The sequence below is a fragment of the Acanthochromis polyacanthus genome, chromosome 15 (genome assembly GCF_021347895.1).
Source record: "Acanthochromis polyacanthus isolate Apoly-LR-REF ecotype Palm Island chromosome 15, KAUST_Apoly_ChrSc, whole genome shotgun sequence".
Taxonomy (NCBI): domain Eukaryota; kingdom Metazoa; phylum Chordata; class Actinopteri; family Pomacentridae; genus Acanthochromis; species Acanthochromis polyacanthus.
Genome location: NC_067127.1, coordinates 28,652,275 through 28,675,886, shown reverse-complemented (window position 1 = coordinate 28,675,886; position 23,612 = coordinate 28,652,275). Strand labels below are relative to the sequence as shown.

The window sequence follows — 23,612 nt, the reverse complement described above, 5'->3', positions numbered from 1 at the left end:
GCTATATAAAATGACCAGAAAGAAACTAAAGCTGAGAAGAAAGTAGTTGCAAAACAACGAAAAACAAACAAAACAACCGTGAATGGACACACATTAACCAAAAACAGACTCAGAATGAATACAAATAGACAGAAAACACCCCAAAAGACACAGAAAACATGTACAAAGAACAGACCAGAAAGGACAAAAAGAGACACAAACTGACCAAAAAGAGACATACAGTTATCAGAAAGGGACGCAAACTCATCAAAAATTGATATAAAACGACAAACAGACAAAAAATGACCAAAAAGAGAAATAAATTGACCAAAAGAGGCATAAAACGCCCACACGCCTTATTTTGAACACAAATTCACCTTTCTGTCCTTCACTCCTTTCTTCAGGAAATGCCTTAAGAGCTTGTTCCCATTCCAGCTTGGTGCTTCTAAGTTTATACACGTCCTTTGCTAGACAGCAACAGCGTGGAACCGTTTTCTCTCATCTTTACGTGAATTTTTGGACTTCTCGGCAGCATCTTTTTCATGTCAAGAAATCGCTTTTTAAAGAAACACTTCCTGTGCTGCTTGAATGGTTACAAAATAAAAGCCCATAACATTAACAATATGCCTTCAAAATAAAAGCATGGAGGGAACGGTTATTTTAACACTATCAAAACAAAGGCTTGCCAAAAGTGATGAACTGCTCAACAGACCTTTATAAGAGTGATTTACATGTGATTTGGTATCCATACATAACGCATGTGCAAGGTCATTTTTAATTAAGGATTTCATCTGTCGGAAGCGATACATCGACTGAGCGGCCTTGTCGGAGTACTGCGCTCCAAGTGCTTTATAGTCTAAGTTTTGTGATTTGCAGCTGCATTTCTTTAGATTTCAATTTAGATTTTAAATCACAACTGTGCCAAGCAGTCTGTTTAATTATCAATTCATGGTTCAGTTGCACTTAGTAATTGCATACTACATGGAATTACTGGCAAAAATTTCAATACATTTATCATGATTAAATGATTGCTACTCTCTCAAGTTGACACCAAAAATACCAGTTGAATAAACTAATGAATAATATTTGTAGTGTAATAGTGACCCAAAGAACATCTTGGAGGACTGTAATCTTACCTGTTCTTAATCCAAGTGATTGTTCGTAGAGGAAACACTAAATCTGTCTTTTATCCGTGCATGAACTAAGTGAATAAGTGCCTACTACTTGCAGCCTTATGAGTCTAAATGGATTTAAAATCAACATAAAAACCTGGTATTTGCAGCATTTTTGATAATTCAAATTTATTATTTTACACTGGACGCTGATGACTTCTTTGGCATGTTGTCAGTTAGTTTGAAGCCAACTGAGTAAATATTCAGTAGATGTTAAGTACACTACTATTCAAAAGTTTGAGGTCACTTAGAAATGCCCTTATTTCTGAAAGAAAAGCATTTTTTTTTTCCAATGAAGCTAGCATTTAATGAATTAGAAATAAAGTCTGGACGTTGAACATGTGGTAAATAACTATCGTCGCTGGAAATGGAATATCTACTTAGGGGTACAGAGGAACATTTCCAGCAACCATCACTGCTGTGTTTGCATGCTACATTGTGTTTGCCAATTGTGTTAAAAGGCTAATTGATGATTAGAAAACTCTTGTGCAATTATGTTGGTACATGAATAGAAAATTTGAGTTTTCATGGAAAACATTAAATTGTTTTGGTGACCCCAAACTTTTCAACGGCAATGCAAGTTGAGCCTTGATTATTTCTCCCATGTGGACAGCACAGATGCATGGTGCTTTGAAGGACATTGCTTTATCAGTTATCATACATGCACAGTAGCGCCAATCTGTGTATTCTTTGCTCTTGTAGCATAGTCACTACAGTTTTCAAGCTGCACACAGACTTGGAGATGATAATTTTTTGTTACGGAGACCTTTACCAGAAAGTGTAATACTATTTCCAGCCTCCGTTTGGTTAGGCCAGTTCAAAGTTCCTGCTAGTACTTTGTTCTGTCCGCAGCCCAAAGTAATGGATTAGTCTTGGAAGGCTGTTAGTGTAGAGCTTTTCTTTTCATGAAAGTAATACCAGCAATTGTTCCACCAATGATAATTTAGTCTGATGAGAGTATATCGACTAACCTATCGAACAGTCGACCTGGACTCTACAGACATATTGACTCGTCCAAATCAAAATGTTCATTTAGTCAGCAAGTAAACTAGTAAGGAAGATCCTGTATTATTCTGAATTTAAATGTATTTAATGTGAGCATTGTAGAAACTGTGGGAATTTATATCCTGGAAGCTGAAACCTCTTTGTCCTCCTTCCTGTACAGATCCGTCCTGAGTCCTGCTGACCTCCAACCTCTGACCCATGTTTGTATCGGACCTTTGGCTGCTGGTCGCGATGAAGACGAGGATAAGGTGTTGACGTGTGAAAGGAAGGCAAAGGTCATCACACCTGCAGCTCACAGATGGACAAGGATGAGTCCCTGAAAGTCTTGGATTACACAGGACTTTGGGAATTCTTGGATTCTCTGCGTGAGGCACACCAAACAAATACAAACTAGAGGCCTGTTGTTGTGTCGGAATGCTGAACTAAAGGATTCTTGAATACAGAGGCAGCGGAATGTTAAATACATGATCTGTGGAATGTAAAACTGATAAAACAATTCAGCATATTTCTAATCTCATAAATGTCCCAAACTCTGGATTTTTTTTTTTTTAAGTTAAAGAACTTTCTGGGTTACAGGAATTTAGCTGTCTTGATGGACTTTTGGAATTGAGCTGCTTTTTTTGTGCTCAAACTTGCTCGTCCGTTTTTTTTCCCACATTTTTTACATTTCTGTCCTCCTCTTGGTTGGAGGAAATGGATCCTCGGATACCAGAACGGACAACAGGAAGTTGATCAAAAGACAAACCGATAGAGAGAGAGAGAGAGAGAGAGAGAGAGAGAGGAGGGATATGTCGTGGAAGAGGAACTACTTTGCGTCAGGCGGCAGCGGTGGTGGCAGCAGCAGTGGAAGCGGCGTTGGTGGCAGTGGAGGAAGCGGAGGAGGAAATGGGATGCAGGGAATCCTGGCGCCTCGCACTATGACGTCCATTGCTCCCAGTAAAGGGCTGAGCAATGAGCCGGGACAGAACAGCTGCTTCCTGAACAGCGCCCTGCAGGTAACTGAGACACCTTCGACACCTGTTGAGTTTTCATACATATATGCAGCATGTGATGCAGTTATATCGTAACATTATCTTCTTGTAAATATTTCCACGTTAATCTCAATAATTAACATTGCTGTGGGGTCTTAGCGGTAATATTTATATTAGTTTGGTTAAGTTCTGTAATTTATAACACTATGGATCATAAGTTATTCTCCAGAATTAATAACATAGGGTTTCAGGCTCAGTGTGTGTTCTCGTCAGATTAAGTATAATTTCACGTTACATTTGCAGATTTTATTACCTTTTATCTCAATTATTCTGGTCCAATGATGCCATAAATTATTCTGTATTGTCTTATCAGCAATATCTAGACTTGTTGGGTTGCTTTCATAACACCTAGTACAATCCTTTTTACTGGATTGTACAGATTTTATGGTTGTTTTATATCTGCTTGTATCATTTTGTGCTTCTTTTGCATCTTGTTTTTGATTATTTTGTGTCTCTTTGTGGTCATTTTGTGTCACATTGTAGTAGCTTTGGCCCTCTTTGTAGTTAGTTTGAATCTGTTTGTCATTTTGTGTTTCTGTGGTAATTTTCATGTCTTTTCAAACACACAAGTAGAAGTACTAATAGAGAAGTATTAAAATTTCCTCAACTTTATGGTTGTTTTACATCTTCTTGTATCATTTTGCGTCTCTGTGAGTGCTTTGTGTCTGTGATTCTTTAGTGTCTCTATGTGTTTGTCTTGTGTCTTTTTGGGGTGGTTTTGAGTCTCTTCAGGGTAGATTTTTGTCTCTTTATGGTCATTTTGTCTTGTGTCTATGTGATTGTTTTGTGTCTCTGTAGTTGTTTTGTTTCTGTTGGTGGTTATTTTGCATCTCTTTGTGGTTGTTTTGTGTCTCTTTGTGGTTGTTTTGTGTCTGTTTGGGGTGATTTTGTGTCTCTTTGTGGTCATTTTGTGTTGCATTGTAGTAGTTTTGGCCCTCTTTGTCATTTTGTGTTTCTGTGGTAGTCTTCGTGTCTTTTCAAACACGAGTAGAAGTACTAATAGAGAAGTATTAAAACTGTACTGACCTCATGGTTGATTTACATCATCTTGTATCAGTTTGCATCTCTTTGTGATTGTTTTGTGTTTGTGCTTGTTAGGGATGCTCCGATCCATGTTTTTTCAATTCCAATCCGATATATTAATTTGGCTATTTCCCGATACTTTCCCAATACTTATGTAGACTACATAGAAAAAAATTAAGTTAAAAAAATTGCATTATTTTTCAATTAAAGTCATTTATTAATTGCATAATAGGCTTGGGTTCAATTAACAAGTGCAGTCAGTACAAAAAAAGGAAAAAGGCAACTCATCAAAGAACAAAACAACAATAACAAATGCCTGGCAGTGCAAAGTGCAAATGCTTAAGTTGCAACCTCCTTTTTTGACAGAATATTTAGTGCAATAAGAGTATACCTACATAAATAAAACAATGTGCATAGCTGCTTCATAGAATTATGTTGAACACAAAATATAATTTTGTATCTCTGTTTTAGTGCAGCAGCAACCACTGTAAACAATGAAAGGAAAACACATCACTGACATCAGTCACTGTCTTATTACCTTGAAATTAACATGAGGTATCTAGGTTAGAACAAATAAATCAGAGCCTGGCAGTGAAAAAATGACAAATACAAAAAGGTGGCAATAAGAAAGTGCATACTAGCTGCTGCTTAAAATAATATGCAAAAACATAAATTAAACATTGTAAGTCTATTTTAATGCAGCAGGAACATGAGGAGCTGGAGCAAGTTAAACAACAACAATGCAGCAGCAACCACTGTAAACAAGGACAGCCACATCTCATCGGGGCTTTTTTAAAGTTAACATCAGGTATAACAGGTTACCTTTTAACCCTCAGGTTAACACAGACGAGTCTCACTTAGGAGAACTTTGGCAGGTTTTTCTTGAGGAAAATTAGCATTTCTGCATTCCCTGCAGTAAGGCGGTTTCTCTTTTCATCGACTATATTGGATGTGGTGCTAAACAGTCTCTCACTTTCAACTGAGGTGGAGGGGGCACTGAGAAATTTTAATGTAATGGCTGCAATTGCAGGAAAGCTATCATGTTTTTTTCCCAGAACTGGAAAGGGGACTCAGAACGAGGAATTGTTGGCTCTTGAAAATATTTTTGCAGTTGAACTACAGTAACATCATCAGTCCTACTTCCTGTTCTAGGATCACCACTCTCCTCCAGAATGTCATCATACAGAGACATGAAGCTGCTCCGGCTTGGAGTTGGATCAGCTGCTTCCATGCGAGGCACCTTGAGAAACAAGATTAAAATTACTTACTTAAACTGACATGAATGATAGCCAATTAGCCACACTGCTAGCAGCCGCTATACTATAGTGGCTACTGGTATATTCATCAAAGGCTATAGACTATGTCGTCTAAGTAAGTAGTCAGTCACTATACAGTGACTACGCTACAGTGAGTATAGTATAGTACACCATAACATTTACTCAGTGTACAGTCATATTTAATGAAATAAATGATCAACGTACAGTTGTACAGATAGATTCACAAGACTACAATGTTTTTTTGCAAAGAACACAAACCTGAGACAGGGTTCATTCAATATAATCTTATTTATGAACATGAATTCACTTAGAGATACCCCCTCCTTTTTTGCAGTAAACAGACAATCGAGAAACTAAGAGTCATAATGTATCACACCTTGTCAGCTGGCTCTGTTGTTGCTGAAGCTGTATCCTCCTCAGAAGCCGCTGGCTGTGTAGCTGAAGCTGCTCCATCATTCAATGTTAGCTCCACCTTCCTCATCTCTCGCAGCAGGGCATCCTTGGCAAGCTTGGCTGTGACAGCATCTGTGAAGTATCTAACACAAAAATAAGATAGATTGTAAGATAGGTTGAGCACAACTTTGGTGTACCAAAGCATCAGACAGTGATGTATGAAAATAAACATGTTACTGCTGACTAAATTGGTAGAAACAATTGCCTCTCTCTCTCTCTCTTCCTCTCTCACACAGTTTTCACATATCATATTTAGGCTATGGACAGTTCGAGGAATCTAGTTTGTGCCATATTTCACATTTAAAAACGGCCAACAACAACATTTGAGTATAATTTTGATAAAACATTTTATAAATGTTGTCTTACCTGTCTTTGTAACGGGGGTCCACTAAAGTTGCTACAGCGTAGAGGGGTGTATCTTTGGTGCTGCTGAACCTCCTGTTTATGGCCTCCATAAGGGTTCGCTTCATGGTTTTAATCCTGCTGTCAGTGCTGGTCTCCTGCTGGAGCAGTCGTTTCAGGACAGTGATGGCTGGAATTATGTCCGCTGCTGTGGAGGTCGCAGAGCTGACGAGCTGCGTTATCTCCTTAAAGGGTTCCAGTACTGTCAGTTTTTTCTAACACTCGTTGGCAGACAGTGTGGTAGGCAGGCCGACGTCCGCATGATATGTGCACAGGGCTCGCTTGTGTTCAAGGAGGCTTTGAGTCATGGACAACGAGCTGTTCCATCCTGTCGGAACGTCTTGCTGGAGCCTGTTTGTTTGTTTTGTTGGTTGCAGTTCTTTCTGAATGTCTTCAAACTTTGACTGCGCCACTTGTGAATGCTTGAAATGCGTCACTATTCTCCTTCCATTTGCGAGTGCATTAATCACGCTTTGTTGTGAGAGAACCCCTTCGTGAACCACTAGCTGCAGTGTATGCGGCAGGCAGCCGAAACTATTAACAGGCACTTCATCCATCGCCTTTTTCAATTCAATTCAATTTTATTTATATAGCGTCAATTACAGTCAAAATGTCTCAAGACGCTTTACAGAACCCATATGCCTGACCCCCAGAGCAAGCCCAAAGGCGACAGTGGCAAGGAAAACACCCTTTTAACAGGGAAGAAACCTCGAGCAGAGACCGGCTCTATATAGGGGGGACCCATCTGCCTGTTGGCCGGGCGGGTTGAGAGGGACAGAGGAGGGCAAGGGGGAGGGATGGGAGAAGAGGGAGGGGTGGGAAAGCAAGGAAAACACAACACACATTTGGATACATGTATGACAGGATATGTGACACAAAGTATAAACTAACATTGAAAACTGACTCATAGTTTACTCTTATGATGTACGGCTCTGACATTAAACATACTACATATATAGCTAGCAGTAAAATTCAAACAGTATGTAGATTAGCATAACAAGTAATGCAATAACGGTATACATATTAAATGTAAAGGTAGATAGAGAAGGGCTCAGTGCATCAAGAGAAGTCCCCCAGCAGCCTATAGGCCTATAGCAGCATGACTAGGGGCAGAACGAAGGGACGTCCAAGAGGGAGTCAGCTGTGCAAATGAAGACACAAGCCGAATCCCTGTGGGTCACCCAGTCAGCCCTAACTATAAGATTTGTCAAAAAGGAACGTTTTAAGCCTGGTCTTAAAAATAGAGAGGGTATCTGCCTCCCGAACCCAAACTGGGAGCAGGTTCCACAGGAGAGATGCCTGATAACTGAAGGCTCTGCCTCCCATTCTACTTTTAGAAATTCTAGGAGCAACAAGTAAGCCTGCAGTTTGAGAGCGAAGAGTTCTACTAGGATAATATGGTACTATCAGATCTTTAAGATATGATGGAGATTGGTTATTAAGAGCTTTATATGTCAGAAGAAGGATTTTAAATTCTATTCTGGATTTAACAGGAAGCCAGTGAAGAGAAGCAAGGATAGGGGAAATATGATCTCTTTTGCTAACTCCTGTCAGTACTCTCGCAGCAGCGTTTTGGATCAACTGTAGATGTTTAAGAGAGCTATTTGGACAACCCGATAATAAGTAACTGCAATAGTCAAGCCTGGAAGTAACAAAAGCATGAACTAATTTTTCTGCATCACTCTGAGACAGGATGTTCCTGATTTTTACAATATTTTGCAGGTGAAAAAAGGAAGTCCTACAGACTTGCTTTATGTGTGAGTTAAAGGACATGTCCTGGTCAAAAATAACTCCAAGATTCCTCACAGTAGTACTGGAGGCCAACATGATGCCATCCAGAGTAACTATTTGCTTTGAAAGCGAGTTTCTAAGATGTTTGGGGCCAAATACAATGACTTCAGTTTTGTCTGAATTTAGCAGTAGGAAGTTAAGTCATCCAGGTTTTAATGTCCTTAAGACAATCTTGCAGTCTCGCTAACTGATCAGTTTCATCTGGCTTCATAGATGAATACAATTGTGTGTCATCTGCATCACAATGGAAGTTAATACAATGCTTCCTAAATAATATTGCCTGCATGTATAATGTGAAAAGTATCGGTCCTAAGACAGAACCCTGAGGAACTCTGATTAACTTTAGTATGCTCAGAAGAGTCATTGTTGACATGCACAAACTGGAACCTATCTGATAAGTAGGATTTAAACCAGTCCAGTGCTGTCCCTTTAATGCCAATTGAATGTTCTAGACGCTGTAATAAAATTTTGTGGTCGATTATGTCAAACGCTACACTAAGATCTAACAAAACAAGTATAGAGACTAGTCCATTATCTGATGCTATGAGAAGGTCATTAGTAACTTTCACCAGAGCCGTTTCTGTGCTATGATGCACTCTAAAGCCTGACTGAAACACTTCAAACAAATTATTCCTTTGTAAGTGTTCACATAATTGATTTGCAACAATTCTTTCCAGAATTTTGGAGAGAAATGGTAAGTTGGATATTGGTCTATAGTTAGCTAACACATCTGGATCTAAAGTGGGCTTTTTAAGCAAGGGTTTGATGACAGCAACCTTAAAAGCCTGTGGTACATAGCCTGTTACTAGAGAGAGATTAATCAGATCTAACATTGAAGAATTAATTAAAGGTAAAATCTCCTTGAAGAGTCTAGTTGGGATAGGATCTAAAAGACATGTTGATGGTTTGGATGAAGAAACTGTTGAAATTAGTTCAGAGAGACATATGGGAGTAGGGATGTAACGATTACCGGTTAAAATGATAAACTACGGTAAAATGTCTGACGGTTAGTACTACTGTTTCAAATTTTAATTACCGTTAAACCGTGTTTGATTGCCACAATCCGGAAAATCTCAGGAATAGGCCTACTACTGTTGTGAGAAGTGCAGCAGCAGGCTGCCGAGCGGACACATGCGCCCCGCGCGCATGCGCCCTGCACAGTAAACAACTCGTACATATGGTGGAGGGCAGTACTACCGGCAGTGGAGAGATTTTTCCACCGTCCAAACGTACCAAGTCCGAAGTCTGGGCGTACTTCGGATTTTATAAAGACGCGCAAGGGAGACTGGTGGAAGAAAGCAGCCCAGTCTGCCAAAAATGCCACAAGAAAATGTCGGCAAAGAGTGGAAACACGTCCAACATGCTGGCTCATCTACGGGACCACCACCCGCAACTGTGCAGCGAGTAAAAGGTAAGTTAACTTGAAATGAATGCATGTGGGGCTTAGGGAACCGTGAAAACTGTGCGTGTTCATCTCGTTTCTGCTCCGGCACAATCCTAGCTCCGTGGCTAAAGCTAAATGCACCGTTGTTGCCGACAGAAAGTCCGACATAGAATCAACGGCCGGTTAATGTTCAGAAGACAGCGTTACATGTTGTGTGTGTGCGTGTGTGATGAATAATAATAATAATAATAATTTAATAATAACCATTATAAATTTGCTTTCCTCTTATTTACAGAGAGGGCATGTAGTGGACAGAACCAGGACAAATCCTCCAACAGCTTCTACTTCTTCGGTCACAGTGGCACAAACAATAACCCAGGCGTTTGAAAGGAAGGCTGCTTACGCACCGACATCGAAACATGCCAAAGACCTCACAGCAGCTATCTCATATTTTATTGCGAAAGACATGATGCCATTTCAAACTGTTGAGAGGCCTGGATTTTTGAAGCTGATGAAGGTTGCTGTGCCTCACTATAAAGTTCCTTCATGAAATCATTTTTCCAAGACTGAAATCCTGCTGCACTATACATTTGTTTACATGTGGTTGTATTGTTCTTACATCCACTTTACTTTGTTTTATATAGTAGTGCTATTGTATTATTTTATATTTGTAAGACTAGATCTTTCCGAGCACTGAATGTGAAGATTCTTACAATTTGCACAATATAAAGAATGTCATTTTATTTATTTTTTAATGTTTATGAGGCAGTGGCACCTTACTTTTTTTGTTGTACTTTGTTATTCCTAATGTTACTTTCAAGCAAACGGACTACCTCTTGGCTCTTTTAAGGTCCCCTCTTTAATTTTTTAAGCTTATTAATATGTTATTTAAGGTTTAAGTTCATATTTTGTTTGGTTTTTCTCAAATAAAAAAGTTGTTCATTGATTTAAGTGTGCCTGAGTACTTTTAAACATTTTGAACATATTTCACAATACTGTGATAATATCGATAACGTGATAATTTTGATCACGATTATCGTGATGTCAAATTTTCATATCGTTACATGCCTATGAGTGAAGAATTCTAAACATTCATCAGGTCTAACAGCCAATTCAAAAGCATCTGTGACATTTGTAGGAAGGGCCAGATTAATTTTATCTCTAATCATAACTATTTTATGTGTAAAGAAGCTCATGAAGTAGTTACTGGTTAGAGGTAAAGGAATGCAAGGTTCAACAGAGCTCTGACTCTTTTTCAGCCTGGCTGCAGTGCTAAAGAGAAACCTAAGGTTGTTCTTGTTCTCCTCTATTGAAGATGAATAATAAGTTGTCCTGGCATTACGAAGAGCTTTTTTATAGATTACTAGACTATTTTTCCAAGCCACATACACTTCCTCTGAATTAGTGGAATACCACTTCCTTTACAGCTTTCAGGATGCCTGCTTTAAAGTCCGCAGCTGGGAATTATACCAAGGAGCAAGTCTTCTCTGAGATATAACTTTCTTTTTTACAGGTGCAACACTATCAAGAGTTGTACACAGTGAGGTTGAAGCATTATTAACATAATAATCCACTTCTGTGGGGGTAAAATTATAATATTTGTCTTCTGATTTATCAGTAAATGTTGCTGAAGTAAACAGTGATGGTATTATTTCCTTAAATTTAGTTACTGAATTGTCAGACAAACACCTACTGTAATGATATTTTTCTCAGCTGTTAAACAACCCTTTACTTTAAATTGAAATGTTATCATAAAATGGTCAGAAAGAAGAGGGTTCTGGGGAAATACTGTTAACTCTTCAATTTCTATGCCATAAGTCAGGACAAGGTCAAGGGTGTGATTAAAACTATGAGTTGGTTTATTTACATGTTGAGAAAACCCAATTGAGTCTAATATTGAATTAAAAGCTGTTGTAAGGCTGTCGCTGTCTCTGTCAACATGAATGTTAAAGTCACCCGCAATAATAACTTTGTCTGAACTGAGCACTAAATCAGATAAAAAGTCTGAGAATTGAGATAAAAACTCAGAATAAGGAGCAGGAGGACGATATATAACAACAAATAAAACTGGTTTCTGAGCTTTCAAATTTGGATGAGAGAGACTAAGAGTGAGATTTTCAAATGAGCTGTAATCAGGTTTAGGCCTCTGGTTCAATTTTAAACTAGAATGGTAGATTGCTGCTACTCCTCCTCCTCGGCCTGTGATTCGAGGAATATGACAGTTAATATGACTAGGGGGAGTTGATTCGTTTAAGCTAACAAATTCTTCCTGCTGCAACCAGGTTTCAGTCAAACAGAACAAATCAATCTGGTGATCAGTTATCAACTCATTTACTAGCAGAGATTTAGACGAGAGAGATGTAATATTTAACAGACCACATTTAATTGTCCTGTTTCTTTGCTCTGTGGAAATAGTGGTTTTAATTTTTATTAAATTTTTATGGTTACTATTTCTTTTGTATATTTTTGATTTGTTTAATTTATTGAATTTTGGTGGTCGGGGGACAGACACAGTCTCAATAAAGCTAACTGAATTACTGGAGTGTGACAGCTGTGAGGAAACTGCAGAGAGGTGTGTCTAACTTCAGCTCTTTTCACGTTGTTTGCGTTGTCTCTCAAAACCACATGTACTTTAGACAGTGGAATGTTCCAGTTATCCAACATCTCTCTCATTGTGGTTTTTATCAACTCACTGGTGTGTGAGCCCCTGCACTGTTTAACTTGCAGCACCACGCTGTTGTAAGAATAAGTGTCCGCACTCAGCCAATGTACAGTGAGACTTATCAGCGACAACTTCAGAGGACCATATGTCAGTAGTAAAGCTCATAGCTTTAACATCGTTTAGCTGCGATGAAACTCTTTTGTAGAGTGCTGGTAAAGCAGTGTCTGTTATGTATTTTCTACCGGGGCTCAAGGTGTTCCATCAGGCTACGAAAGCCGACATTATCAACCACAGAGAGAGGTTGATCATCCAGTGCAATGAAATTTATCACCTTCTCTGTAATCCTTTGAGCCTTCGGACTGTCTGCTGGAAGTTTTTCATGCCTCTTGAATGAATTGGTTATTTTCTGCTGGGCTTGTTGTTGCTGCTGTTTAAATTGCTAGTGCTCCTCGTGTTCTTTAGCATGTCGTCTTTGTAAATGCTTGGCCAAATTGGTGGTATTAAACGTTGAAGGTTTGTGTCCACCCCTCAGAACATCGGCTTCACATATGTTGCACTTTGCTGTGGCACTTTTTTGCGTCTCAAACGAAAAGAACCTCCAAATTAAGGACATGCTAGCTTCGTTTGTGCGCGCTAACGCAGCTACCTCGGCGGATGTCACTTCCGCCTGTGTCGAAGAAAAAGACGAAGTTACTTCCGCCAAGTCGCCCTAAATGTGTGGATACGGAATCACTATTACCATGTTGTATCGGAAGATGGATCGGCAACGTCATGTCATTTTCAGATACTATCCAAAACTTTATTAATTTTATATCTGAGGCCCGATACGGATACAGTATCGGGATCGGCGCATCTTTAGTGCTTGTTGTGCATCTCTTTTCAGGTTGTTTCTGTATGTAGTTGTTTTGTGTCCCCTTGTAATTGATTTGTCTCTTTGTGGTTGTTTTGTGTCTCGTTGTGGCCCTCATTCCTTCTTCAGGGCCCCTGGAGGTCTGAAAACATGCATGAGCGTTCACATTAGCCTCTATATATAGAACCTGTGCAGTTTGGTCCAAATTGGTTCAGGAATGTGTGAGATTTTGACCTTTTTAGCCCGTTTTGAAGCATTTGGACATTAAAGGGTTAATCGTCGAGTAAGAAACGGGCCCTTGCTTGGGCCCCTTTTGAGCTAACTCTCTGGAAAAAAATATGCAAGGTCAGGGAGTGGTCTAGTAGGAGTGTGTCCGATTTGGTGTCGGTAGACCCAAAAATGACAGAGCAGGAATTTTTTTTTACATGTTTGAAGGCCTCAGGCTTCATCACTACTAGTAGGCCTCACTGCTGAAAAAAGCGGGTTCCCATAGGGCTAGACCCTTGAAAACAGATACAGTGCTTCATGTGACTGCTCTGAATAGTCCCACACAATATCAGACTTCAATTCCACTGGGAATTTTGAGTTTTCTGGTCGCTGCTGGGGCGGGGCGGGTGGGGTGGGGGGGTGCCCCTGGATCTTGGGCTGCGGCGGGGGCGCCGGCCCATGCCGGGTGGCCGGTTCCCCTGGCGGTGTTGACCCTCTGCCTGAGGGGGCGGGGGTTGCCTCTTGGATGCCTGGGGCCCGGGGTCCTATGCCGGGTCCGCCCTGGGCCTCCGGTCCCTGGCGGGGTCGGCGACCGCCGGTCTTGGTCGCCTGGGGCCCAGGCCCGCAGGACGCTGGGGGTCCTAGCCGGGTTCTCCCTCTGCCCCCTTCCGGGCCGGTTCGTGGTCGTCCTCATGGTTTGGTGGCTCGGATCTCTACTCTGGGATCGCTGCCGGCTCGCCTGGGTCTTGTGGGCTCTCGGGCCCGCTTCTGGCCTTCACGGAGGTCAGAGGTCATAGTTACATGATCACAGTCACAATTGCACCATACTCTGCATGTGGACATAGCAACCATGTTGTCTTGTGGGGTGTTAAGTTTGTCCTGGTGCCAAAATATCAAAAGACATGTTTCATCAGTTTGTTTGTTTCACATAGATGATCTGAATAATTACTAGCTGTGTTTCCTAACAAAACCCATAGGATGCGTTCCGGTGTGTCTTTAAGGTGTACTAGCTTGTTGTCTGTTGTGTCAGTTTCAATTGAAAGATAATTGTATTCTTGCACTCTTCCTTTTCTCTTCACTATCCCCCCTTGTTGGTTTTTTTTTTCCTTCTTTTCTCGTTTCTCTCTTCCTGCCTTTCCCCTGTCAGGTCCGTCAAATTTATGTATATCTAACTAATCAACAAGTATTCAAACTAAATAAATTACTGTACAGTATCAAGAGGAGTCCTATACTTATAAACTCCCCTTGGAAAAGCAAACTTGTATGACACAATGCAGCAGCCAGATCCCCATTCTGCCTGATCTGTTGCTGGACAGGACACACACACAAAAAAAGAATTCCACTGGGAATGACTTTTATGATACTTGATATGTTGCACAAAATATCTCCTTCATTTGAAGTCTTCAGATTTAGTGACCCTTGACCCCTTCAAAGGTGTTTTCACTGCAGACTTGCTCCCAGAGCATTCAGCACACCCTGTTCTATGACTTTATGCACTTTGGTGCACTTTGATTGATGTTCTCACACTGCAAGACCCGCAGCAAGCAGACACGTGACCGTCGTCAGGCCAATAGAAAATAATAGGGAGAAAGAAATGTAAACATTTTACAATTTTCAGACCTTTATTGTGAGACTGTTACGTTTTGTTCTGTGGACAAATGTAGGTATTTCACATTTGGCCATGAGACTGGGTTGTCAAAGAAAATGTATTAAAGCAAAGGTCCAGAACATCATAATGTCTAACTTGAATTAGTGTGATATATGAAGATGTAACCTGGTAGTTACATTAGGGTCTGCATGTAATCAAAAACTGACCGTCAAATAAGTTTAGTACGGTTCAAAAACATTTTGACATTTATTAATAAACAACTTTTTATGTAACTGTATATCTTAAAATAAAGTGAAGAATTTTTTTTTTTAAAAAGTGGCTGAACAACCTGAATCAACTTCTATACATCTTTAACAATACCTAAATCTCATAAATGTAAACATTTGAACACTTTCACATTGTTTTCTTGTCTTCTATCACTCCCCTTATATCTCTGCTGCTTAATGGGAGAACTGAGCCGCTGCTTGTCCTGCCAGTGTTTTGAATCATGGCCTGAATGGTGTCAGAGCTGTTCTCAAACATATTTAGAGGAGCTCATTGGTGTTTCTGGAACAATATTTAGCTTTGATAATGTTCATAGTTGAGAAAGCTGCCTTACAGCTGTATGTTGAGCCAAACATGTTCAGCATGTGACCACAGTCTGTCCTCCACTGATGTATAATGTGCAAAAGATACAACTCTAAGAGTCGATGCTTTGTAGTGAATCTGAAGAGCTGACTCCTAACGTATTTAATGGAGTATGGAGTTTAACACTGTCCTCGCAGAAAACATGTTACTGGATCCTAGATTAAAGAAGCTTGCCTTCAGTGACAACAGAGCTGTTGATGAGACACTTCAGAGAATAAGAGCAGCAGCCTGACACCTCCACCATTAGAGGACCAAGTGGAGGAGGAACCTCAAACTTCTGCTGTGTGGAGGCTCTTTGATGGAAGAGCTACAGGAGATGATTCAGGAGAAATCCTACAGCTAATGTGGGAATGGAGGATCATATCTAGAGGAACCCCTCATCCAACCAGCCGACGACCCACTGAGCTGGAGGCAGGACAAGGCTTCAGTCTGCCCCACCTGGTGAAGGTGATGGAGGAGAGACAACTTCTTCCATCTGAGAGAATCTTCTCAAAAACACGGCAGATATTCACTGAAAGAAGAAATGGTATCAGCCCATCCAAGCTCGGGCTTCTGATTTTTCTGAATGTCAACCTACACTGAGGACATTTATACTGTTTGAATACTGAGTCTGGTTCTGTTTCTGTTCTGGTTCTGTGGGTTCATGTGCAGAGTTTTGTTCATTTGTTTTTGTGCATAAAGTTTTGATTGAAATATTAAACAAAAGTAAGAATGCCTGTTTTTGTAACAAAACAAATGCACAAAATGAGTCAATTATAAGGCTTCTCATAAAAACGCTGAATGAAAAAGAGTTTGTCAAAATACAAATGATTCATATTTGCCTGGTTAGGCTAAATATGAGGCTACAAACAATAACAAATTGGGAGCCGAAAGAGCCGGCTTTTCTTTGGAAGCCTTGCCAAAAGCTCTCTGAAAAGTGCCGAACTTCCATCACTACTGTCCTTCTCTCTGTCGCTCATCTCTCAGCTGGTTTTTGAAGGCAGAGCGGCGATACAATGCAGCCGACGTCATTGGCTGAGTAGCGTCACGTGGGATGCCTGAACTCATACATAATTGGTCTGTGCGTTTCTGAGCTGACAGACCAATGATAAACACTGGAAAGCTGCACCGGTAAAATAGAAGCAACCTGTCAAATTTACGCCCGTATAGACGGCGTCTGGGTCCGGATCCGGACCGCGGTCGGCCTTAAGGGAGTCCTGTTCTCAGCCATACAGCTTCCCCTGCCCCATCCAGCTTCACCGCTTCCTAACACAGAGAAGACGAATTTATGAACGGGAAAGTGAACGTTATGTCAAAAAACATACCGATGCATATGTTTGCGCATTTTTAAGTGGTTATATGGAAATTCAGGACCTTTTCTAGTGGGTATAAGGCGTATACCTGCGTGTTTACACCCCTGGGTATACGTGTATCTGCGCATTTTTAAGTGGGTATACGGAAATTTGAAAAATTTATATTGGGTATACGGCGTATACCTGCGTATCGCGTAGACTACACCACTGGGTGTGATTAAGATTCAGATATGAAAATAAAATCAAACCTGTCGTTGCAGTAGTTTTTCTGGTTGTAGCACATCCGTTTGAAATACGTTCTGAGTGGCACGAAATATCCTCCGCTTGAAATACATTGGTTTGAATTTCATTGTATGCAGCACGAAAAACATGAGAAAATCGTGTTGGTGCGCACGAAACCATAGATTAATTTATGTGACAGTTTCACGAATCCTTGTGAGACCGGGTTGTGTGGTCATTTTGTGTCTCCTTGTGGTTGTTTTGGATCTGTGGATATTTTGTGGCTCTTTGTGGTTGTTCTGTGTCCGGGGTTATTTTGTGTCTTTTCGTGATTGCTTCGTGTCTCTTTGTTGTTTTGTGTCTCTTTTGTGTTTGTTTAATCTCTCTTTCTTGTTTTGTATCTCTTATCTCCCCCTGTGACCCTAGTGAGGATAAAGCGGTGTATAGAGAATGGATGGATGGATAGTGGTTGCTTTATGTCTCTGTGGTTGTTTTGTTTATGGTCGTTTTGTGTCTCTGTGGTTGTTGAGTGTCTATTTATGGTTGTTTAGTGTCTCTTTGTAATTGCTTAGTGTCTCTGTGGTTGTTTTTTGTTTTTTATGGTCATTTTCATTTTGTCCGTCTTTATGGCATTTTTTGTCCCTATGGTGATTTTTGTGTCTTTTCAAATACAGATACGCAGATTCTTTCATAAGTAGAATCACTAATAGAGAAGTATTAATAAAATAAAATATCGAACAAATTAATCAGTGTAAATGATCAGCCCTGGTTGCAGCTTTGCACTGTAAAAAATGACTGCAAAAATTGCAGTGCAAATCCTCTCGAAGCTCTTTTAGCTGCGGTTTCACCGCAGTGCCTTGGAGCCAGTCGGTCGACTCTACATCAGGTAAACAGCACGACTCCATCCGCTCACATAACAACCAGCCTGTAATGATCAGCTTGGCATCATCTCACTCATGACTCATCAGCTTTTTTTTTTTTCTTTTTTGTTTTGGGCGGGGGTTGGTGTGTTGTCTGAGCCGAGATGCTGTGAGAGCAGTAATTACTGGTGTTGTTGGTTTAAATGGAGGCTGAGTCATGAAACTGCCAAAGCTTACAGACACTCGAAGACAGCATCGCAGAAGTCAGACGTTGCCGAGGATAATGAACTGTCATCAGCTAGACGTCTCCCAAGGGATGAAGAGTTTGTGAATATAGCTTAGCATGGCGTCCACCGCGTGGCTGGAGTTCTGCAATTAGGTCTGCAAGTTTGAGCCACCTGCACTCTTCTTAGGTGTTTCATTTTCTTGCAGCTTCATTATTTAGAGGAAATGCTGCACTGATTTATCGGACGGTGTTAAAATTAATGTGTTATTTACACCAAAGAAACTCTTGCCACATCTATTATGTGAGGCAGGTGTGTTGTAGAGGGACAAGGTGGTTGTTTTGTGTCTTTCTGTGGTTGTTTTGTGTCTTTCTGTGGTTGTTTTGTGTCTTTCTGTGGTTGTTTTGTTTCTCTTTGTGGTTATTTTGTTTCTTTTTGTGGTTGTTGTTTGTCTCTATAGTTATTTTGTGTGTCTGTGGTCATTTTTGGACCCTCAGCTGTCATTTTGTTCATGTTTGTAATTATTTTGCAGCTCTATTTGTTTCTTGTTTCTCCTTGTGGTAGTTTTGTGTCTTTTTGTAGCCCTATATTTTTGTGTTTGTTTTGTGGTTGTTTTTGTCTCTATCATTTTGGGTCTCTTTGTTGTTGTATTGTCTTTTTGTGGCTGTTTTGTGTGTCTTTGTAGCTGTTTTGTGTTTCTTTGTAGTTGTTTTGCATCTTTTGTGTGTTTTTGTGATTGTTTAATGTTTTGTTCTGTAGTTTTTGTCTCTATGGTTGTTTTGTGTCTCTGTAGTTATTTTGCGACTCTGTGGTTGTTTTATGTCTCAACAGTAATTTTGTTCTTGCTTATAGTTATTTTGTAGCTCTCTATTTTTTTTGTTACTCTTTGTGGTAGTTTGGTATGTGGTGTGTGTTTTTTGTGGTTATTTTGCGTCTCTTTGTATCATTTAAGTTTCTTTGTGGTTATTTTGTGTCTCTTTGTAGTTGTTTTGTGTTTCTGTGGTTGTTTTATGCCTCTGTGGTTGTTTTGCGTCTCTTTGTAGTTGTTTTGTGTTTCTGTGGTTGTTTTATGCCTCTGTGGTTGTTTTGCGTCTCTTTGTAGTTGTTTTATGTGTTTCTGTGGTTGTTTTTTTTGCCTCTGTGGTTGTTTTGTCTCTGTGGTTGTTTTGTGTCATTGTGGTTATTTTGTGTTTCTTTGTGATTGTTTTCTGTCATTGGAGTTGTTTATGCAATTCTGTGTTTTTTTGTGTGTCTTTGCTGTTGTTTTGCATCTCTTTGTGGTTATTTTATGTGTCCTTGTGGTTCTTTTGTGTCTCTATAGTAGTTTTGTTCCTATTTTTTGTTATTTTGCAGCTATGTATGTTCATTGTTTCTCTTTGTGGTAGTTTTGTATCTGTTTATGTCTTTATGTGGTTTATGTGGTTTTGTGTGTTTTCTTGTGGTTGTTTTGCGTCTCTTTATATCATTTTAGGTCTCTTTGTGGTTGTTTTATGTCACTGTCATTTTATTTCGCTTTGTGGTTGTTTTCTGTCATTGAGGTTGTTTTCTGTCATTGTCGTTGTTTTTGCAGTTCTGTTTATTATTTGTGTGTCTTTGTGGTTGTTTTGCATCTTTGTATCATTTTATATCTCTAGGTGGTTGATTTGTGTTTCTTTGTGGTTATTTTGTGTCCCTCTACAGTCATTTTATTCCTCTAGAGTTATTTTGCAGCTTTTTATGTTTTTTATTTGCTTTGAATAAAAAAAAATTGTATAGTACTTATCAAAAGCAGTGCCTTTTAACAATCAGAAAAACATTAATTTAACATGCACTTTTGGTCAAACTTGACTACCATTTTCAATGCAGGATGTGTAATGCAGTATTTTTTATTAGTACTCTTATTTGATTAAAATACTTCATGCACACCTGGATCTGTGTACCGTGAACACACTTCTTCCTCCTGACTCATATGTACCAGTCAGTGAGAAAATGTCCCTCCTAAGACCCTCCGGCAGCCATCCGTCCGCCCATCCATGTTGCTATTGTCAAACCAAGTCAATCTGGGTGATTGTGAGGTTTCAGACTGCGAGCTGAGCCGAACTGAGCTGAACGGAGGCGGCGGGTCGGAGGATTCATCAGACCGAAGGGAGGCTCAGCGGCTCCGACATGTGACGAAGACAAAGTAAAGAGGAAGAACATCGCAGTAACAAGCAGCTGAGGCTGTTCGTCCTCCTCATCCACTTTCTAAGAAACATCCTAGAAACATTTCACATGTTCACGGTCACCTTATTTCACTTTGTTTTATTCTCCTTATTGTATTATGTATATATGATATGATATATTTATGATAAGTGTCTCTTTGTGGTTGTATTATATCTCTTTCTCTTTTGTGTCTCTGTGGGTTTTTTGGGTCTCTGTGGTTGTTTTATTTCTCTTTGTTTGTTTTTTGCCTTTTGTGGTTGTTTTGTATCTCTTTGGGGTTGTTGTTTGTGTATTTTTGTGGCTGTTTTATGTCTCTTTGTGTTTGTTTTGTGTCTCTATGTGGTTGTTTTGCGTCTCTTTAGGTGCAGGTGGTCACTACCGGACTACAACATGGTCACTTGACAATCCGGCAGATGAGTCAGATAAACGCAGCGACTCGGCTGCGAACTTTTTCTTTTATTTCAAAAACAGTAATGGTTGTGATGTATGCGCAGATACAGCTGTTATACGGTTCTCCCCCATGGTGAACTGTGTTCAACACCTTTTTGCCTGCCCCTGATTGGACTAAAGCCGCGTGTCCACTAATGCGTTTTTCCCGCACGGCTACACATCTGAAAATCGCACGGCCGGCGGGCGGTCACTAGTGGAGCATGACATTGTCACGTGCCTGAGCTTTCAGCTTGACAGTCTGCCAGATGAGTCTGATAAACACAGTGGCTGGGCCACAAACTTTCCCTTTTCTTTCGAAAACTGTAATGGTTACCATGCGTGCGCAGATACAGCTGTTATAAGGCAAACTGTTTTCAACACCTTTCCTGCCCCTGATTGGACAAACGCCTCAACTCGGGGGCTGATCTGCTCCTAGATTTCAAAAAGAACCAACATGCCGAGTCGGCCCCAAACTTTGTTTAAATGACTGCATCAATAAAAGTCTTTTGGCAAAAAAGCAGCTAATTATCAGATATTTTGATCATGAAATATTGTCTTGATTTATAATGCTAGATGCTTAGGGGTGTATGCTTCTCACATGTGAGGATTTTACGGGTTTCTTTGTCCCCACCCCCCAACAGACAGTTAACAATGATACCTTGAACAGTTTTTCACATTTTATTGACAAAACAGGTCCAGCACAAATGTAAAACAGAAGAGAGAACCAAGATTGTGACCATGAAGTGTTGAAAAGCTTCTGTTCAGGCTTTGAGTTTTTATTATTGCAGTATTATTGCTGCTGCTTCCTCAAGTGTCTGCAGGCTCACAGAATAGAACTTCTCTCTGAAACCTGGCGTCTGATTAGTGGAATAAAAGGACTCGTAGCCAACAGTCCCGTACGGATACCTGACCGACCTGCTGCTTCTTCATCCTGCAGCACCATATTGGAGCCAGTGGGGGGGACAGGAAGGAGAAGACAAACACACCCAAAGTGCTGAGGCTGCAGTGTGCTGGCTGAGGAGTCACCATGAACCACATTCACACCTCACTGTCGGTTATTTTTAAATATGAGGAATTAAAAGATCATGTCGTGGCTTTTAATTATCTTTTTAATTGTTTAAATTTTGTCAATTTGTGCATTCACCTCCAGTATTGTCTTTGTATTTGTACTATTTATTATTTTATCTTAGTTCAATTTATTTTTTATATTGGGTAGGGTCATTTTGTGTTTCTTTGTGGTGATTTTGTGTTTGTGCTTTTGTGTGTCTCTTTGTGGTGATTTTATGTTTCTTTGTGGTCATCTTTTGTCTCTGTGGTCGTTTGTGTCTCTTTGTGGTAGTTTTGTGTTTCTTTGTGGTCATTTTGTGTCTGTGGTAATTTTCTCTCTTCGTCGTAATTTTGCATTTCTTTGTGATCATTTTGCATCTTTTTTTATGGTAATTTTGTGTCTCTTGTGGTCATTTTGGTAAATGGTTATATTTACAGTGCCTTGTGAAAGTATTCGGCCCCCTTGAACTTTTCAACCTTTCGCCACATTTCAGACTTCAAACATAAAGATATAAAATTTTAATTTTTTGTCAAGAATCAACAACAATTGGGACACAATCGTGAAGTGGAACGAAATTTATTGGATATTTTATACTTTTTTAATAAATAAAAAACTGAAAAGTGGGGTGTGCAATATTATTCAGCCCCTTTACTTTCAGTGCAGCAAACTCAATCCAGAAGTTCAGTGAGGTTCAGTGAGGATCTCTGAATGATCCAATGTTGTCCTAAATGACTGATGACGATAAATAGAATCCACCTGTGTGTAATCAAGTCTCCGTATAAATGCACCTGCTCTGTGATAGTCTCAGGGTTCTGTTTAAAATGCAGAGAGCATCATGAAGACCAAGGAACACACCAGGCGGGTCTGAGATACTGTTGTGGAGAAGTTTAAAGCCGGATTTGGATACAAAAAGATTTCCCAAGCTTTAAACATCTCAAGGAACACTGTGCAAGCAATCATATTGAAATGGAAGGAGTATCAGACCACTGCAAATCTACCAAGACCCGGCCGTCCCTCTAAACTTTCACCTCCAACAAGGAGAAGACTGATCAGAGATGCAGCCAAGAGGCCCATGATCACTCTGGATGAACTGCAGAGATCTACAGCTGAGGTGGGAGAGTCTGTCCATAGGACAACAATCAGTCGTACACTGCACAAATCTGGCCTTTATGGAAGAGTGGCAAGAAGAAAGCCATTTCTCAAAGATATCCATAAAAAGTCTCGTTTAAAGTTTGCCACAAGCCACCTGGGAGAAACACCAAACATGTGGAAGAAGGTGCTCTGGTCAGATGAAACCAAAATCGAACTTTTTGGCCACAATGCAAAACGATATGTTTGGCGTAAAAGCAACACAGCTCATCACCCTGAACACACCATCCCCACTGTCAAACATGGTGGTGGCAGCCTCATGGTTTGGGCCTGCTTTTCTTCAGCAGGGACAGGGAAGATGGTTAAAATTGATGGGAAGATGAATGGAGCCAAATACAGGACCATTCTGGAAGAAAACCTGTTGGAGTCTGCAAAAGACCTGACATTGGGACGGAGATTTATCTTCCAACAGGACAATGATCCAAAACATAAAGCCAAATCTACAATGGAATGGTTCACAAATAAATGTATCCAGGTGTTAGAATGGCCAAGTCAAAGTCCAGACCTGAATCCAATTGAGAATCTGTGGGCAGAGCTGAAGACTGCTGTTCACAAACGCTCTCCATCCAACCTCACTGAGCTCGAGCTGTTTTGCAAGGAAGAATGGGCAAGAATTTCAGTCTCTCCATGTGCAAAACTGATAGAGACATACCCCAAGCGACTTGCAGCTGTAATTGCAGCAAAAGGTGGCACTACAAAGTATTAATGCAAGGGGGCCGAATAATATTGCACGCTCCA

At 40.2% G+C, this 23,612-nt stretch overlaps 1 protein-coding gene and 1 long non-coding RNA gene across 2 annotated transcripts in view; both read left to right on the top strand.

The window, feature by feature from the left end:
* The window catches only part of usp54a (ubiquitin specific peptidase 54a), a 95,283-nt gene that overhangs the window by 25,576 nt on the left and 46,095 nt on the right, over nt 1-23,612 (top strand). Inside the window, 1 exon segment of the mRNA XM_051959564.1 lies at nt 2,317-3,151. Coding sequence (XP_051815524.1) covers nt 2,945-3,151 — 207 coding nt within the window. The 5' untranslated portion in view covers nt 2,317-2,944.
* Nucleotides 3,158-10,463, top strand: LOC127537410 (uncharacterized). The gene is made up of 2 exons (XR_007947031.1): nt 3,158-9,544; nt 9,813-10,463. It is a non-coding gene; the product is annotated as an uncharacterized LOC127537410 (long non-coding RNA).